This window comes from Citrus clementina, unplaced genomic scaffold, assembly GCF_000493195.1.
Source record: "Citrus clementina cultivar Clemenules unplaced genomic scaffold, Citrus_clementina_v1.0 scaffold_3, whole genome shotgun sequence".
NCBI lineage: Eukaryota > Viridiplantae > Streptophyta > Magnoliopsida > Sapindales > Rutaceae > Citrus > Citrus x clementina.
Genome location: NW_006262339.1, coordinates 7,457,149 through 7,476,980, shown reverse-complemented (window position 1 = coordinate 7,476,980; position 19,832 = coordinate 7,457,149). Strand labels below are relative to the sequence as shown.

General features: G+C 42.7%; 2 protein-coding genes across 2 annotated transcripts; one reads left to right on the top strand and one right to left on the bottom strand.

Moving 5' to 3' along the window:
• The first annotated feature begins 14,028 nt into the window (after positions 1 to 14,028).
• On the top strand, positions 14,029 to 15,204 carry LOC112099542. Its single transcript, XM_024186944.1, has one exon. It carries the CDS (start codon positions 14,029 to 14,031, stop codon positions 15,202 to 15,204), a length of 1,176 nt encoding a protein of 391 aa, XP_024042712.1.
• A 1,742-nt stretch (positions 15,205 to 16,946) lies between these two features.
• Positions 16,947 to 18,348, bottom strand: LOC112099541. Its single transcript, XM_024186943.1, has 2 exons — positions 18,126 to 18,348; positions 16,947 to 18,013 (listed from the first exon to the last, which is right to left on the bottom strand). Exons 1-2 carry the CDS (start codon positions 18,346 to 18,348, stop codon positions 16,947 to 16,949), a joined length of 1,290 nt encoding a protein of 429 aa, XP_024042711.1.
• Between the last annotated feature and the right edge of the window lie 1,484 nt (positions 18,349 to 19,832).

Here is a 19,832-nt window from a genome sequence, read left to right as displayed (position 1 = left end):
TGAACTAAAATGCATGACATAAGAAAATAAATGGGTGATGAGATACTTTAGAATTTGTAAAGGGACAAAGGAAATATGTTTTTAAATAGTAAGTGTGTAATAATTTAAGTTAACGAATTTCATTATTAGTGCACTATTATTGAACTTTCACGAGTCAACTGCAGTGAATGATTAAAGATAACGAGTTTTAGGGGGGTAGTTTGATGTTTTCAATAGTAAGAGAGACAATTTGAAAATTATCACTTCACGAGGGATATGCTAAAATTAACTCTATATTTTTTTCTAAGTACATAATTCTTCGAATTTCAAAACGCTTGTATAGGTGTCAAAACTCAACATGTTAGATGATGGACATACCATTTATACTATAAAGAATGATTATCAGAGAATAAAAAGAACAGAAAAGTAAATTATAGATTCTAATGCTTTGAGTTCCATAATGCAGAATATAGTTCATTTAATTAATTGTTTCTATTGTACATATATGTTGGTTGATTCCAATCTCATCCGAAATGGGTTTGATAAATGAAGTTAAAACGTGGAGAATGGGAAAAACCGTGCTAAAAAAATTGGATATGGACTCATTACAAGGAATTAGAAACCTTAGGCAACAATTAAATTGAGAATGTGCACTAGGAATTATTCCTTGCGTTGATGTACCAGTACAACCAAAGCTGTAATTTCGAATTTTCAAGCAATATCTTGGTTAATCATTGGGGTTTTCTGTTAACTCGCACAGTGTCTGACATTTCCTCTCCAAGGGTCCAAACCAGTATAGTTTCTTGCTGAATAATGAGTAGAATATGCCTAGCATAATAAAGTTTTAACTTTGTAGTTAGCTAATCAAACATAATCACTATTAGCACTTGCCTTGCCCAAAAGCATTTGGAATTGGTCATAGTTTATTTTACGCAAAATGATTGTAGTAATTGTGAAAACTACAAGAAATGATGAATGAATTGTCTGATCGATATTCTATTTCAACACAATCATGCATCATGCTATAAAGTTCTTGGCTTATTTATTTATTTAGGGACACAAAAAAGATTAAGGTCATGTCGCAATTGGTTGCGTATATGAAGAGGGAAATTCAATAGACAATCAACTGTATTAGGAAGAATACTTCTGTTAGTTTACATGAATTTTTACATTTTTCAAGAGATTGAAGAAAATTTTACGACCTTATAAGATCAGTAATTGTCTAATGCCTATGAAAAGACAAATGAATGATTACAAGAGCTGTAGAAACTCGAGTAAGTGAACTTAACACGAGATGCAGTTTATCAACACAAAGCAAATTTCTCTTGCTGCTTGTCCTATTCCTCGATGCCCAAAAACAGCTCTGATATGTCTACCTTGTAGTCCCACGTAGCTAGAATGGTGATCTCATCAAGCACTTTTTCCTTTTGCTGTAAGTCCCTCACTACATTCACCATGAAGACTCCCTTGTTTCTCTTGTATCTCCCTTGTATTAAGAGTTATTTTAACCTCATCTAAGGTAAGAGTTTCCTTCCATTCATAAAAGCATCAACAAAGTTCTTGCATAGTTCAGGTAAGGAATTGATCAGTGATAAAGATTTACCCTTATCATCCAAAATTTCATCAATGGTAGCCAAAGTGTCACAGACTTGATTAATCTCATCAATATGCTTATCTAATGATGAGCCCTCAACAATTTTAAGAGTGAACATTTTTTTCTTGATATAACGCCTGTTTGCAAGAAATTTCTTCATGTACAAGTTCTTTAGCTTCTCCATCAAGGTTGTAACAAATGTCTCTTTGGCCACCTCTCTAATCATAAAGTTTGCAAGACTTAGGATTATAGTTCCTTTGGCTTTCTTATCTATTTCAACCGACTATTCTAGAGTCTTCCATGAGGAGCATCTTTGCCTTCTCTTTTTGTTAATGGTTTAGGAGCATCCCCCAAACCTTGAGTGACCAAGAGAGCTTCTATCTTCACTTTCCACATTTTGAAATTCTTTTTCGCATTGAACTTCTCCAGATCAACTTACTATGTATCCATTCTTGGATCTTAATCAAACACCTTGCTCTGATGCCAATTTTAGAGTTTGACCGAACCACTAAACTTATCAAATCAATACTTTACCTAAAACCTCGATTAGTATCAGTACAAGTTGCACACAAGCACAAAACATGAAAATAATTGAATCAATGCACACTAAACAAACTTAATCTCTCACGAAACTAATCAAGAACAACAATAAATCCAAATCAGAAGCCAAAGCACAAAAAGCACATAAGCTTATGTGGTTCAATCTTTCACAAGACTTGCATATACGAGTGAAGCCATTAGAGCTAGTTTATCAACTAATTCAATGAAGAATTTATAAGAACTCAAAGCTAAGATTACGAAGCTTTTTAGAGGTTTTTTAGAATCTATACAAAATGAAATGAAAGACCCAGTTTAGTACAATAGCTTTATAACAACCTATAAACCCAAGTTGCATAGCCTCTCTATAGAGTAAAAGTCCATTTAGTCCCTGTATTTTAAGATTAGCGTCTATTTAGTCCATGTATTTTTAAAAATATCTCGAAACATTCCTGCTGTTAAAGTATCGATACCCCTATCGTTACTTTTTATTTATTTTAGTTTACTTTTACAATGTTACCCTTTTATAATAATTTTTTTGTTTAGACATTAATAAAAAGAAAATAATTAAATTACTAATTTAACCCTAGAAAATAAAAAATTATATTAATTTTTTTTGCAAGCATCATTTGCACACTTGGTAGTTTGCATACAATTTTTGACAATTAAAAATTAATATATTTTTTATTTTTATTTTTAGGGTTAAATTGGTAATTTAATTATTATTTTTTTACTAATTTCCAAACAAAAAAAATATTATAAAAGGGTAATTGATGCAGCAGAAGTTTAATGTTCAAAATATTCCATTGATTCTAGAGAATACCGGAATAAAAGAACAACTAAATTCACGTTGATTCAAAAGAATACCGAGAATTAACTGTTCAAATACTCACAAAGAGATTTGAAAATTGAAATATTATTGAACTCAAAATTCTGCCTTCAAAGGCTACAAGAGGGAGTTATTTATAGTAGTAGTAATTATCTTAATTCATGAAGTAAAAACAAAATCCTAAATTGAAAGGGAAACAAAATTCTAAATTAGAAAAGAAATTAAAAGTCTTAAACTTTAGTTAATAAGGAAACTAATCCTAATATAATATGGATTTCTACTCTTCATCATTCCCCCCAGGGTGGAGAGAATTCGCCCCCGAATTCGGATTGTCAGCAACAACAGCTTTATTATGATCACCTCTGTAAGGAATAAGATGCTTGACATTAAATACATCTGCGGTGCAGATATGACTAGGAAGCTTTAATCTATAGGCATTAGGATTTATCTTCTCTATAATCTCCAAATGGTCGATTTTCCTAGCAGAAAGCTTGTTGTACTCACTAACTGAGAATTTATCTTTAGTTAGGACAGCCCAAACAAGATATCCCACTTGAAATTCCAAAGCTCAACGTTTTTTGTCTGCCACAATTTTATAACCTTCGGTCGTCTGCTTCAAAGACTATTGTGTAGTTTCATGAATTTTCTTAAGCTGCTCAATAAAGTCTTCGACTTTACTACTTTTGTGAACTAAATCTAGAATTAGAGCCAAGTCGATGGGAGCTCGTGGATTATATCCGTAATTCACCTGAAAAGGGCTTAAACTAGTACTACGCTTAACTGCACGATTATAAGCAAACTCGACTTGATATAACTTATGATCCAACGTCTTCAGGTTATCGCCAACTAGACTACGTAGATGGTTTCCAAAAGAGTGGTTGACAACTTCAGTTTGACCATCTGTTTGTGGGTGGTAAGCACTACTGAAATTCAGGCGAGTGTTAGTCAACTTCCATAATGTCTTCCAAAAATGGCTAAGAAATCGTGTATCCCGGTCAAATACTATAGAACTCGGTAAACCATGCAATCTATAGACTTCCTTGAAGAATAGATGAACAACAGTCAAAGCGTCTGTAGTCTTCTTGCAAGCAATGAAGTGAGCCATTTTCGAGAATCGATCAACAACAACAAATATTAAATCTACACCCCTCTGAGTGCGGGGTAATCCCAAAACAAAATACATGCTAATGTCAGCCCAAGGTTGTGTTGGAATCAGCAGCGGCATATATAACCTAGCATTAGTTGCTGTGCCCTTGGAAACTTGATAAATGCGACAAGGCTCGACATAGTGATAGACTTTACGCCTCATAGTAGGCCAAAAATAAGTGTTGGCAATTATGTAACTCTGCAATGATTTTCAATCTCAAACTTGAGTCAGGAACACATAACTGATTACTCTTGAAAATGAATTCGTCATGTAAATGATAATCTGAGCGAAACTCTGCAACAACGTCTTCTAATATAGGAGCAAAGTAAGGATCAGAAGTATATAACTCTCGAAATGTGTCAAATCCGAGAACTTGATTATGCATCTGTGTCAATAAAGAAGTTCGTCGACTAAGTACATTTGCTGCCCGGTTGGATTCACCAGAGGTATGCTTCACCACAAAAGTAAATTGTTGAAGCAATATTGTCCACGTGGCATGTATGTAAGGGAGCTTGTCTTGACTATTAAGGTACTTTAACGCGGCATGGTCAGTGTATAAAACAAAGTCTTTATGAACTAGATAATGTCGCCAATGTTTTAACGCTTTGACTATTGCATAAAATTCCATGTCATAAGTGTTGTAGTGTGCCTTTGCTTCATTCAACTTTTCACTGAAATAAGCTATAGGCTTACCCCGTTGGCTAAGAATAGCTCCAATGCCGACCTTAGAAGCATCACAATGTACCTCAAAAGTGAGCGAAAAATCTGGTAGGGCAAGTACTGGGGCAGTAATAAACTTTTCTTTGATAATCTTGAATGCCTTAATAGTTGCCTTTGCCCAAGAGAATTGTCCTCCTTTCATGCAATCCGTGATTGGTGCCATAATAGTACTGAAATAAGGAATGAATTGCCTGTAAAAAGAGGCCAATCCATGGAAACTTCTAGTGACGGATAAAGTAGTTGGCTGAGGCCAATCTCGAATAGCATCCACTTTTGATTGGTCAATAGATATACCATCATTCGACACCACATATCCCAAAAATAATACTTTCTCTATAAAAAAAAAATACACTTGTTTACTGCTGTGTATAAACTTGCTGCTCTTAAGGCCAAAATGACTTCTCTTAAATGTTGTAAATGTAACTCGTGACTGATGCTATATATAAGTATATCAGCGAAGTAAACAACCACAAACTTTCTAATAAAAGGGCGGAGAACTTGATTCATGACTCGCATAAAAGTACTCGGAGTATTGGATAAGCCAAACGGCATTACCAACCACTCGTATAACCCTTGGCAAATTTCAAAAGTTGTTTTGCATTCATCTTCAGGCCGTATTCGAATATGATGATAGCCACTTTTCAAATCAAGTTTGGTAAAAATTGCTGCTCCACTGAGTTGATCTAATAAATCATTTAATCGAGGGATTGGAAAACGATATTGAACGGTAATTTTATTGATAGCTCGACTGTCCACGCACATCCTCCAAGAACCATCTTTCTTTGGAGTCAATAAAGCATGGACTGCACATGGACTAAGACTTTCACGGATAAATCCATTTTCTAGTAACTCTTCCACTTGACGCCTTAATTCCTCATGTTTTGTAGGACTCATACGATAATGAGGTCGATTTGGTAATGTAGAACCTGGTACCAAATCAATTTGGTGTTGTATATCTCGAAGAGGTGGTAAACCCTGTGGTCGTTCATTGGGGAATAAATCTTAAAATTCCTCCAGAATAGGTGTCGCAGCTTCAGGAATCTTCGAATTACAGTTACTCTATTTTTCCAATAAAATGTAGACTCTCTTTGTCTCTGCTACAACATCTATAAATTGCTTCTTGCCTAACAAATAATTACCCAAGTCTTGCGGGAGAGTAAACTTCTTGTTAGGTAGGAGAACGATCTTAGTGTTGTTAAACATAAAGCTGTAGATATTTCTCTTCCCATCATGCACTACGTTTCGATCATATTGCCAAGGTCTACCCAGTAATAGATGACAAGCATCCCTAACCACTACATCACACCAAATTTTGTCTTTATAAATTGAACCAATGGATAAGGAAACTAAACAATGTTTCGATACTGTCACTTGATTTTCTTTCTTCAACCATGTGAGCTTGTATAGAGTTTGATGAGGTTCTGTCATTAAATTTAGCTTTGTTACGGCTTCTTCTGAAATGACATTCTCGTAACTACCTGAGTTTATGACCATACGACATACTTTACCCCTAATTGTACAAGTAATCTGAAAGATATTTGTCGTAGCCATTTGTCTTTGTCTTGACCTTTAAGAGTGAAGAATGCGCGGTTCACGATCAACATTGGTCTGCTATCACCATGTTCTTCAACAGATTGAGCGCTACCACTATTATCAAAAGTTGGCTCTACAACGAACTCTTCAGTTTCTTCCTCTTGGTAGTCTTCACTTTCCTCTGTGCCTACGAATAAGCCTTTACCATATTTTCCTCCCTTTTTACATTCTGTCATTCGGTGCCCATTTTCTTCGCAATTAAAACAGCATAATCCCGAACTCGAAGATTGGGTTTTGCTGCTTTGACCGATTTCACTAGGTTTACTAGTTTTATTTGGAGGATTTGGAGGAGTGAAATTACGGAATTGGGAAGTCGGGTTTGAATTATCACAAACAACACTTCGAGCACCCTGAAAGCTTGAGTCATTAGTACGTCGACTAAATTGCTTTTCTAACTGCAGGGCTTGTTGGTGTGCCTCTGAAACAGAGTATGGGTCAAGTAAATTTAATTGGTCTTGAAACTGAAATCGTAGGCCTCCAATGTATTGGGAAACATGTTGTTCTTCTGTCTCTGTTAAGTCATTGCGTGCCACCAACCAATGAAATTCTGTGGTGTAATCATCCACTGATCGATTACCTTGCCTTAAATTTTGTAGCTGTTGGTATAACAGTTTGGCGTAATTATGAGGCAAGAATGCTCCACGTGAGTGCTTCTTCAATTTTTCCCAAGAATCAATCTTCTTTTTGCCTTGCCTAATCCTTGTGAGCTTAGTTTGTTGCCACCAAGCTGCTGCTCTTCCACGAAGTCAAGTTGCAGCAAACGAAACTAGTTTATTTTCAAGAACTTCTTTGTATTCGAAAACTTCCTCGATGGCATTAATCCAATCCAATAATTCTTCAGGTCGACCACTTTCTTGAAATTCGAGAATGTTTATTCTCAACCCAGATTCTCATCTTCTATCATCAGTAGACTCAGTTCTAGGTCGACGCCCAAAGAATGGGTTAGCAAAGCTTTCACTTGATTTGTCTTCACGTTCTGGAGTACGATGGCGTTCGTCAAGTAACTCTGCCATTCGTGCCATTTGTGCAGTCAACATATCAATTCTGGCTGTCATGCTAGCTAGAACTTCATCTTTAGAAACATCTTCTTGATTGTAAGTTGCAGTATGAGCATCACAAGCTTTTCTTGAAGGCATTCTTCAAATTCGGGTTTAAAAAGGTAGTGGGGCTAAACTGAAAGTAAATAAAAATTTTAGGCCAAAACTGTAATTAAGCAAAAGTTTTAGATTTCCGATGACGGTGGTCGAAAATCGAGGAAGGATGGGTGGATCTGAAAGATTTTGGGTTGGTGAGTATGACGATGGTGGTGGTTTGTCTGAAAAAGTGGTGTTTTGGTCCAAAATTGTAGATAAAGTCGGCGGTTTTTGAGGGCTTCGGTTTCCGGCAGTTTGAGCGTCGATCGGTGGTGAGGAATGGTGGGAAAGGTTTAGCTGATGGAGAGGAATGGATTGATGGTGGTGCTTCTGGCCAAATCGCGTCGGAAAGTGGTGAACAAAGGTGGTAGCGATCGCGGCTGTTTTGGCTCTTTTTCTGGCGATCGGTGGCTAATCGACTGTGTCTGATGCTTGGGGTTTGATGGCCGGCTTGCTCTGCCTCCGATGATGGTGGCTGTTCGTCTTAACGGCCAAGGAAAACCAACGACGGCAACCGTGGAAGGGTGGCCGACGCGGCTGTCGTTTCTGCTGACTCTTTTTTCCTTTTTTACTGATTTTTTTTAAAGCTAAATGAGAAAATTTAAAAAGGAGAAAAAAGAAAAGGTTTGGTGGTAGATGGGGTTGAGATGGGATTACTAGGGTTTCGGCTCTGATACCAAGCTGATGCAGCGGAAGTTTAATGTTCAAAATATTCTGTTGATTCTAGAGAATACCATAATAAAAGAACAACTAAATTCACGTTGATTTAAAAGAATACCGTGAATTTAAGGGTTAAGACTCGCTGATTCCGTAAAATACCAAGAATTAACTATTCAAATACTCACAAAAAGATTTGAAAATTGAAATATTATTTAACTCAAAATTCTGCTTTCAAAGGTTACAAGAGGGAGCTATTTATAGTAGTAGTAATTATCCTAATTCATGAAGTAAAAACAAAATCCTAAATTGAAAGGGAAACAAAATTCTAAATTAAAAAGGAAATTAAAAGTCTTAAACTTTAGTTAATAAGGAAACTAATCCTAGTATAATATGGATTCCTACTCTTCATTAGTAATATTGTAAAAGTAAGTCAAAAGAAATAAAAAATAACAGTAAGGGTATCAATATTTTAACGGCATGGATGTTTCGAGGCATTTTAAAAAATATAAAAATTAAATAGATACTAATTTTAAAATATAGGGACTAAATTAACTTTTACCCAATCTCTACACATGTGTCCAGGATAGTCATAATGAACTTGAAAAAACGTTTTTAGTCGTCACGTAAACCGCCACACGCAAAGCTTGCAGTTATTATGAAAAAAAAAAAAAAGGTGAGTCTTGATTGCTATTTTGATTTAAGTGATCACAAGCTCCCTCACTTGACTTCATAATAGATTTAACTGATTGCTCTAAATACTGCCGTTTTGTTCCGGTCTATGCTTGAATTCATAAACTCCACAACCATCTTACTAATAAGATGAACAATATGCACATCACTGAATCTTTTACGGGTACATCTAAACTCATTATTAGTAATAGCACTGGTCTATGCCATAACATATATTGGCAATGCTGTCTTGAAAATACATAGAGGTAGAATCGAATTATTTGATTTTTCGAATCAAATCATTTGGCCACGAATCATTTAATGCTTCAGGCGTTAATCACTTTGCAACGCATCGAGCATGGCAATGTTTGAAATCTATGTAGTGTATAATGAAACAGAAACACAAGACGGGAAGCCTGGATTTTGTCATTAATTTTGTCTTACGCACTTGATCGGCCACTTCAATTCACAATTAAGCACATAATAACATGGGCTGACGTACGTAATAATAATTAATTGAATTTCTGGCCATACGGTATCATTAAAAGTTCTAGTAATCAAATCACAATGTGGATAATTGACTCAGTAATTTACAAATGAAAAAGTCAATGGTCATTGAGCGACTCTTTATTGCTTTTTTTAATGTTGTGGTGATCGCCACACCTTTAGTGTTGAACCATTTTGCATGACGTGTTTGGCCAAACAGAATCGGAGGACTCCTGCTGTTTGATGCTGTTAAGTAAATAAAAGCACCAGGTCGGTCATGCTACTATTTCCACCCCGGCATGAATCACCTCAGCCAAATGGTACGAGCAGAGCAGGGGCAACATGAGCTGAGCCGAGACGAGACGAATGCTGACCAGAGGTATATACCGAGCCGGTACCCGTACCCCAAAAAGCGCAAACACGATCTCACAGAATCGCGGCAGTTGTGCTTTCCCAGAACCGTTGCGGGAGATGCGAGATCCCACGTTTGCCCATGATGCAGCAGTTAGAGTCCCAAAGGGGCTGCCACTACCCGAAAAAGGTGGGATGAAGGGCAAACGGGAACGTGGGGATAGCGGCTATAAAAGAAGAAGAAATCGACGAAGAAAGGGACAGAAAAACTGGAAAGAGGGAAAACGCTGCCAAATTGCAACCAGGCCATTTCCTTACAAATTTCTAACAAACATCTTAAATCTAAATTACATTGTTTTCCCGTAAACACCTTGTGCTAACTTAGGCATCGGAGGGTTTACGCCGGCAAAACCATCGGCGTCTCTGATCCGTTTTCGGTGAACGCAGGTCTAGTGAGAGAAAGGAGGGTGATTCCAGCCTTAGCGGTTCGTGCAGCAGTCGATAACTTAAACGTTGGTGAAAGAATCTGGTCGGTCTAAGGACGAGCAGATTTCGGCATCAACATTTTGGCGCCGTCTGTGGGGAGCTGAATAAAAAGCTACCACCAAATTAGCAGTTACCGGAGAAGCAACGAACGATCAGATATGGATGTGTCAAGAAAGGATACTTTGAGGGAGGACAATGAAACAGTGGAGATAATCACTCTCTGGGAAATTGCGAATGAAGCCCGAGAGAGGATGATGCAAGACAGACTGGAGCGGATGGAGAAACAAATGGAGACTCTCGCGTCCATATTGTTTGAGTTGAGGGATGAACGGAGAAGGGATTGTGAAACCCCCGTGGGAAGAGATGAAGTCGGAGCAGAACCCAACCTCCGGAGGCGTCGAGTTGAGGAAATCCCTCCGCCCGCAGGCCAACTTAATGGGGTGCATCTCCACAGAAGTACTGGTCGGATCCCAGGGGAACACGTGGATGAAGGGGGAGACCAACCTCGCCCCGGACGCATACGGGAAACTAATGGCCGAGGAGCAAATGTTGATGAAGGAGAGCTCAGACAGAGGTTGCAGAGCGCCGAGCAGGAGTGAGATCAGATAGCTGCACGGGATCCTGACCGTGCTATAGAATTGGAGGCGGAGGTGCGCAGATTGGCGCAGGTGATAGAGGAGATACAGGGCAAGAGAAAACCCCGAGCTGGAGGATAATGCTAGATGAAGAATCTCCGTTATCAATTGATATAATGGGTACCATAATCCCAAGAGACTTCCGCTTCCCCGACCTCAAATACTCCGGGCGAAGTGACCCGCTGGTGCACATTGAGCGTTTCAACGACATGACGGGTGTGCAGGGGCTGACACCAGCTCAGAAGTGCAGGGCGTTCCTGTTGACGCTAGAGGGACGAGCTCGAGAATGGTACCGCAAGCTGCCCCGAGGAAGTATAAAGGGGTATGAGCAGATGTGCCAGGAGTTGGCCGAGCAGTTCCAAGGGGCAGTAGCCCCAGAGGACGACATGATGGAACTGATAGGGATGAGACAAGAGGAGCATGAATCCCTTCGAGACTTTATAAAACGATATCACCGAGCCGTGCTGGATCTGGGAGCTTTTAATTACCCGCAGGCGTTGAGGGGATTAAAAGAAGGTGTAAGGATCGACCGACTGTGGTATAACTTAAGAAGCCCCTTCGTACAGAATTACTCGGCGGGGTATGAGCAGGCGAGGCGAGATATAGAAATCGAAGAGGAGAAATCGGCAAGAATTAAAAGTGAACAGCTGAAAGAGCTGAGGCGAAAGGACCGGCGAGCCCCGAAAGGGAGCGGGTCAGAAAAGCGAATCGGAGAATCTTCAATGATGGGCGGAATATCAGCTCGGTCCCGCCCTTACCCCATAGCTCTGAGAGCACAACAGTTTCAACACAGCCGAGCTCAACCTCCGCGCCCCCCGATCCTAGAGCGGCAGCAAGTACTCCGGTAGATGGCTGCCCACCCCTATCACAACACTCCCAGAGCATTACATGCGATAAATTTCAGGGCTAGACGACCAGATCAGTTAGCGACCGAGCCAGACCGAGGTGGCATTCATGATAGCCGAGCAGTTCAGCTGGTAGACCAAAGCTTGGCATATAGACAGTACACTCCCTTAAAGATCTCCATGGAGGAATTGTATGAAAGGATTGAAGGACGAGGCCTGCTGTACCCTCCAGCTCCAATAAAAAAACCGACTCACCGACGGGATAAGAGCAGATTCTGCAAGTTCCACGACACTCACGGTCACACTATCAGCCAATGTCGTGACCTGAAGATTCAGGTGGAGGACTTAGTGAGGAACCGATACTTGGACGAGTACGTAGATGGAATGTCCCCTGTCACGAAGTCGCAGTACACGCGGGATGACGGAGTTGAGAGGGATTTGGAACGTGAACAGCCGACCATCCGTGTGATAGCAGGAGGGCCAACATTGGCCGGGGATTTGAACAGAGCACGGAAGAACTATGGGAGGTACGCCATGACTAGCAAAGAAGTGCTTTTCAATTTGCCAGCAACCAAGAAGGCAAAAGTGCAACAAGTTCCCATTATGTCGACAGATGACGATGAAGAGGGTATCTTATATCCTCATGAAGATGCATTGGTGATTAAGGCAATGGTGGCCGGTACAGAATTGCGACGAATATTAGTAGACACAGGCAGCTCGGTTGACATCCTGTTTAAGTCGGCTCTAGATGATATGGGGATTGCAGACTTGAAACTGGAACGGACAAATACGTCCTTGAAGGGATTTGAAGGGGGACGGCTAACTCCTATGGGGATCATTGAACTCCCGATTACTGTGGGGACAAAGCCATTTGAAAGAACGATGATGCTGGACTTTGTAGTGGTAGAGGAAAGAAGTCCTTACCAGATGATATTGGGGAGACCATTCATGAGGATAAGCCAATGTGTGATGTCCACGCATTATCTGGCGCTGAAATACAGAATAAGTGGAGTCGTGGGTGTAGTAAAGGGCGACCAGAGAATGGCCAGAAGCTGCTATGCTACAGCGGCCAAGGAAACACTGCAGGTTACTTCTCTAGATAACCGAGGGGATTCAAAAAATGGTCGCCAGGAACCTGTTGAGAACCTGGAGGGGGTTGTTGTGAGCAGGAGTGACTCGAGCAGAGTGGTCAGAGTCGGATCGGAATTGGGTGAAGAAATAAAATGCGAGCTGGTGAAGTGTCTACAGTCCCATGCGGACATATTTGCGTGGTCTCATGAGGATATGCCAGGTATTGATCGAGGGGTAGCTTGTCACAAGCTGGCAGTCAAGAAAGGGGCAAGGCCGGTGAGGCAAAAAAGGAGGTGCTTCAACCAGGAAAGGTACGAGGCCATTAATGCGGAGGTGGAAAAGCTGCTAAAAACAGGATTTATAAGGGAAGCTAAGTACCCGGAATGGATTTCCAATGTAGTACTGGTAAAGAAGGCCAATGGGAAGTGAAGAATGTGTGTAGATTTCACGGACCTCAATAAGGCATGCCCAAAGGATAGCTTTCCCCTACCAAATATAGATCAGTTGGTAGACTCAACCGCGGGTCATAGTCTGCTCAGTTTCATGGATGCTTTTTCCGGATATAACCAGATACCCATGGACGAGCAGGATGAAGAAAGCACCACATTTATAACTAACATGGGTTTGTTCTGTTACAGGGTGATGCCCTTTGGCCTAAAGAATGCAGGAGCTACCTATCAAAGGCTAGTGAACAAGGTCTTCAAGCCATTGATCGGCCACACTATGGAAGTATACGTGGACGATATGATCACCAAGTCAAGAGAACCGACAGATCATGTGAAGCACTTGGAAGAGACCTTCGAATTGCTGAGGAGGTATGAAATGAAGCTGAACCCGGAGAAATGTGCATTTGGGGTCAGCTCGGGTAAATTTTTGGGATACCTGGTGAGCCATCGAGGGATTGAGGCCAACCCGGAAAAGATACGGGCGGTAATAGAGATGAGGTCCCCACGAACAATTAAGGAGGTGCAGAGCCTTACGGGGAAATTGGCAGCATTGAACCGATTCATTTCTCGAGCCACTGATAAGTGCCACCCTTTCTTCCAAATCATAAAGAAAGGGAGGAAGATGGAATGGACATTGGAATGTGATGAGGCATTTGGACAGCTGAAGGAATACCTAGCCCGCGCCCCGTTACTATCAACTCCGAGAGAGGGTGACCAGCTGCTTTTATACTTAGCAATCTCTAAGTAGGCTACCAGCTCGGTCTTAGTCAGGGAAGAAGAATGGAAGCAACACCCGGTATACTACACAAGTAAGGCCCTGGTAGACACAGAAACCAGATATCCATTAATGGAGAAGTGGGCGGTGGCTCTGATAACCGCAGCACGCAAACTCCGACCATATTTCCAAGCCCACCAGATCATTGTGATGACTGACCAACCCATTCGGCAGGTGCTTCAAAAACCAGATGCGTCTGGTCGGTTAGTAAAATGGTCCGTGGAGCTGAGCGAATTCGACTTATCATACAGGCTCCGAGGAGCAATCAAGGCCCAAGCCCTGGCTGATTTTATGGTTGATCGTGCTGGACCAGGGGAAGAGGTCCAAGAAGAGCAACCAGCAGGACATGAGGATCCAAAGAGGGTATGGCTGGTGATGGTTGATGGGTCACGTAGTGAACAGGGATCCGGAGCAGGAGTTATAATACGAAGCCCAGAAGGTGTCGAGGTGTCTTATGTAGTAAAGTTCGAGTTTCAGCTTACGAATAACCAAGCTGAATATGAGGCCTTCATTTCTGGACTCGGTTTGGCACATGCATTACGAGCAGAAAGGGTTGAAATCCGAGCCGATTCCCAGCTAATATGTAACCAGCTCAACAACCAATTCCAAGTAAGGGAAGAGAAGTTGGGACTTTATTTGAAGAAGGCGAAGCAGATGGTTGGGCTTTTTCAGGAGGTGGAGGTAAAGCAGATATCTCGAAATGAAAATTACCGAGTGGACATGTTGGCTAGGATGGCTGCAATTGCAAATCCGAAATTACCTAAATCGGTTCCACTGGAGGTAAGGACCTCGCCAAGTATAGGGGAGGAGGTAGAGGTGATGAGAATAAGCACTAAAGAGTCCTGGATGGACCCAATTCTTGCATATATCCGCGATGGCGTTTTACCAGAGGACAAAAGGCAAGCAAGAAAGCTGAAATGCCGAGCAGCGAGGTATACTCTACTCGATGAGGTACTCTACCGCCGAGGATTCACTTTGCCCCTCTTGCGATGTGTGGATGATGAGGAGGCAGATTATGTACTAAGGGAGATTCATGAAGGAATTTGCGGCAATCATTCGGGAGCAAGAACCTTAGCCTTCAAGGCACTCCGGCAAGGGTACTTCTGGCCAACCATGCACCAGGATGCGAAAAAAATGGCAAAAAATTGCAAAACCTGCCAAAGCTTCTCAGAGGTTCCCGCACAACCCCCAGAAAAGCTGACCACTATGACATCCCATGGCCTTTTGCTCAGTGGGGAATCGACCTGATTAGTCCGATTGCCGAAAGGCCGAGGAGCGGCAACCCATGCAATCGTAGCAATAGACTACTTCACCAAGTGGATAGAAATGGGGGTTCTTAGCCAAATCACGGAGAGAATGACAACGAATTTTATCTGGAAGAACATCATCTGTAGATACGGAATCCCGTATACCATCATCACCGATAATGGGAGGCAATTTGACAACAACAACTTCAGAGAGTTTTGCTGGAACTTAGGGGTGGACCTGAAATTCTGCACCCCCGCACACCCCCAGGCAAACGGACAAGTGGAAGCAGCCAACAAAGTGGTAAAGAAACTCCTAAAGACTAGATTGGGAGAGAAGAAAGGAGCTTGGGTTGACGAGCTACCAGGGGTACTGTGGGCCTACCGGACAACTCACAAAACCGCCACAGGGGAGACCCCGTTTGCCTTAGCTTTTGGTCACGAGGCGGTAGTCCCAGCAGAAATTGGAGTGGGAACACATCGGACGGAATACTTCAATGAGGAGCAAAATGACGAGCAGATCTGCTTGAGCCTGGACCTGCTGGAGGAGAAAAGGGAAGGGGCTTCGCAGAAAGTGGCTCAGTATCAGCAAAGGGTCACGCGTTATTACAACAAGAACGTACGTGTGAGGCAGTTCCGAACAGGAGATTGGGTGCTCAGGAAGGTGAACCAAAATACCAAGGATCCTAACCATGGAGCTCTTGGTCCGAAATGGGAAGGCCCGTACAGGGTGATACGAGCAACTGGTCCGGGAGCCTACAAGCTGGCGTATCCAAACGGATGAGAGGTGAAGAGGTCATGGAACGCCGAGCACCTGAAAAAGTACTTCCAGTAAGCAAAGTGCCCTACTAGTTTTCATTCTGATAAGTTATTTCTGTTATGAACACAGTGATTTGTGACACACACATATGTCTCACATTTCTGTAACGCATTCAAAATTCAATAAATATGAATTCAGTATGGAACCTTTCTGCTAGCAAGCCCATTAAATGCTTACTAAGGCAACAGAGTGCCTGTTTCTGCTCGGTCAACGAAAGACCAGCAGTTAAAGCTTCGTAAATTCTACTAAGGCAACAGAGTGCCTGTTTCTGCTCGGTCAACGAAAGACCAGCAGCTAAAGCTTCGAAAATTCTACTAAGGCAACAGCTTGCCTATTTCTGCTCGGTCAACGAAAGACCAGCAGCTAAAGCTTCGAAAATTCTACTAAGGCAACAAAGTGCCTGTTTCTGCTCGGTCAACGAAAGACCAGCAGCTAAAGCTTCGAAAATTCTACTAAGGCAACAAAGTGCCTGTTTCTGCTCGGTCAACGAAAGACCAGCAGCTAAAACTTCGAAAATTCTACTAAGACAATAAAGTGCCTGTTTCTGCTCGGTCAACGAAAGACCAGCAACTAAAGCTTCGAATATTAGACTAAGGCGAGTAAATGCTTACTCCTACTCGGTCACCGAAGACCAGCAGGCAATTTTGTGAAAATTTTACTAAGGTAAACGAATGCCTATTCCTGTTCGATGCACTAAAAAACCAAACAGGAAAACCAATAGAGAGCATTCAAAAAATTTTTTTTATATAAATGTTTAAATTGTTTACAAAACAAACGCAAATCTAGAGCTTATACAAAAAATAGGCCTAAAGGTTAGGAGAATCAGCGGCTCCAGCAGTTGAAGGATCAGCGAGCTCGGGAAGTGAGGGATCAGCAACATCAGGAGGTGGAAGATCAGCAATGCCGAGAGGAGGAGGCATGGACCCTTAACCCACTTCGAGAGTGCGTCCCCCAGCTTCCCCCTCTTGCACACCATCCGAAGGAGCCTCCACCTGATCCTGCCCGCCCTGCTCCTTATCACCCTGGCCGACCTCAGCCATGTACCTCTCCACTCCAGCCTCCAGCTTACTCATGTCCAGCTCGGGATATTCTTCCTTAAGCACAGACATTATGCACTTATAGGAGAAGGCAACCCCAGAGTCATACTCGGCATCCAGCCGATCGTCCACGTCAGTGGATTTGCCTTTCTCCTCAGCTAGCTGCTCACCCAAGGATTTGATTTCCCCCTCAAGGGCGGCCCTCAGAGTATCCCTTTCAATTTGAGTAGCATGGAGATCAGACCTCAGGTCACCCAGCTCACCCTCGAGTTTGGAGGAAGTGGATTCAGCAACCGCAACTCTCTCCTCTAGCTCCATAATCTGCTTGTTCAGCTCAGCCAGCTTCTCCTTGGAGCGATCAGCAGATTCAGCTTTCTTCTTCAATTCCTGATTGTCAGCTTGGAGTTTCTTCTCATGGTGCGCGGACCCAATCTTGTAGCACGAAACCATGGTGGCCAACCTGAAGGACACTCTCTGAACGGAAGCAGCTAATTCGGAGAGGTTCATACTCTCGATGTCCTTCACCATATTGGGCCCCACCGCCTTTTTGTAATCCTTCTGATACGGGCTTAGGTAGTCCACTTGATCCCGAGATAGTAGAGGAGAAGAGCAGTCCCCAGACTGCAATCTGACCTCAGGACTCTTGTCGGAGGTTTTCTCCCCAACACTCTTACGAGGTGGAGGTGGGGGCAGAGCAGGAACAGGCGTCTTGGAAGGACCAACGCTAGGTTTCTTCGGGGGAGGAGGAGGGTTGCTGGAGCTGCTCGAAGCCCGACCACGCTTTCTGGTCATAGCACTGAGAATCTTGCTATCCATCCCGGCGGCTATATCCACTAAGCCCGAGCCGACCAGACTTGTTGGTGACAGGAGGTCTTGGCAGGTAGACGCGTTCAATAGAGCCGTTTCCACCTGAAGCAAAGGCCGATCTTCAAGCCCCCCGATCAGACCCCACGACTCTGAAATAGCACAAAAGGTTAAAGAACCCAATAAGTAGCAGTCTAATTAAGAATATAGGCAAAAATGAACGACCTGGGGTGACAAAATGGGTGGGAAGATAAATGTCCCCACCAAGCGACCGAACTGCTGGACACCAGTTCCCTCCAGCAAAGAAGAATTTGTTCTTCCAATTTTTACATGAAGATGAAAACCCAGTGATCGGTTTCCTCTTGGCAGAACTGGACATAAAATAATACCAGCCTGCCTCCTTTGGGCTACTCCGCAGCTGATACAGATGTTTCACTTCGACAAGAGAAGGCTCCTCAGACCCACACCTCTCCCACAACATAAACATCGCCGAGAGAACCCTTCACCCATTTGGGTGTAGCTGACCTGGGGCCAGGTGCATACCGCCCAGTATCTTGGCAAAGTAAGATTGAAGGGGCAGCCGAGCTCCTAGTTTGAAACTCTCCAAGTGCATCGTCACATACTCTTTCAGAGGCCGACTAGGGACATCGCCTTTTCCAGGAACTACAAGAAGAACCTCGCTGGGGATGTTGTAGAGGTTCCTAAGTTTAAATAGGTCAGTGGGGGTGGTGGCACAAGCCATGAAATCAATAGGGTAGGAATCAGCCTCCACCCTATGGCCTAGGTTCCTTCTCTGAGCAGATCGGCTCGGTCCGGAACTGCTCCCCTCACCATCGCCAACTCCTTCAGAGATCCCAACCCCACCAAAGCTGTGGTTCTCACCAGAGCTCGACGCAGGTCCACCTCTATTTTTTACAAGCGCTAGTTCGGGGGAGGAAGAGACAACCAGAGGGCGTGGGTACTCAAGGGTATCCCTGCCATGGGAAGGACCTACACTACTGGAGGGACCCAAGAAATCGGTGGGTATTGGCACGTTGAGGCCTGAATCCCCTGATTCTTCATCACCCTCATCAACAATTAACTTTCTTTTCCGGTTTGACATATCGGAATCTCAAAAGAAAAACCAAAACAAACCCAAGTACACGAATACAAAAAGGGGCAACACAGAACCCAATCAACAACAGCCAAAGAAAAGGTTAAAGGCTATACCTGGAACAGACAGACACAGATAGCGCTGCCGTGACAGAGAAACACCCAGCAAATGGATACTTCGGACGCTGGGAGTATGAGCAAAGTTCAGAGAAAATTTGGTTAACGGCGGAGGAACGAGTAACAAGATGATGATGACTCCAGTCTAGGGATTTGAAACGAAAAGGGGGAAATGAAAGCATTAAAGTGATGGAGACGCACCGTACATCGAGGACAGATAGCCCGTCATTTCAAATTTCAAAATATGAAGAGTCTGCGGATGCCACGTCACCAACTGTTACAAGAGGCCAGGCTAGATGCAAGCCCAGATACGCAATGGACATGCTCATTTAGGCCCATGCTCAGGTCAAAACCTCCCCTGAAGAAAAGAAATCCTCAGGTCCGTCCATGTAGATAGAAAACCAGAGGAGAAGCCCCCGGATTGGCAAGATTTGACAATCAGTTTCTACTCTTGACTCATTTCACTCACAAGACCAGAAACTGGGGGACTGGTGTTAAGTAAATAAAAGCACCAGGTCGGTCATGCTACTATTTCCACCCCGGCATGAATCACCTCAGCCAAATGGTACGAGCAGAGCAGGGGCAACATGAGCCGAGCCGAGACGAATGCTGACCAGAGGTATATACCGAGCCGGTACCCGTACCCCAAAAAGCGGAAACACGATCTCACAGAATCGCGGCAGTTGCGCTTTCCCAGAACCGTTGCGGGAGATGCGAGATCCCACGTTTGCCCATGATGCAGCAGTTAGAGTCCCATGAGGG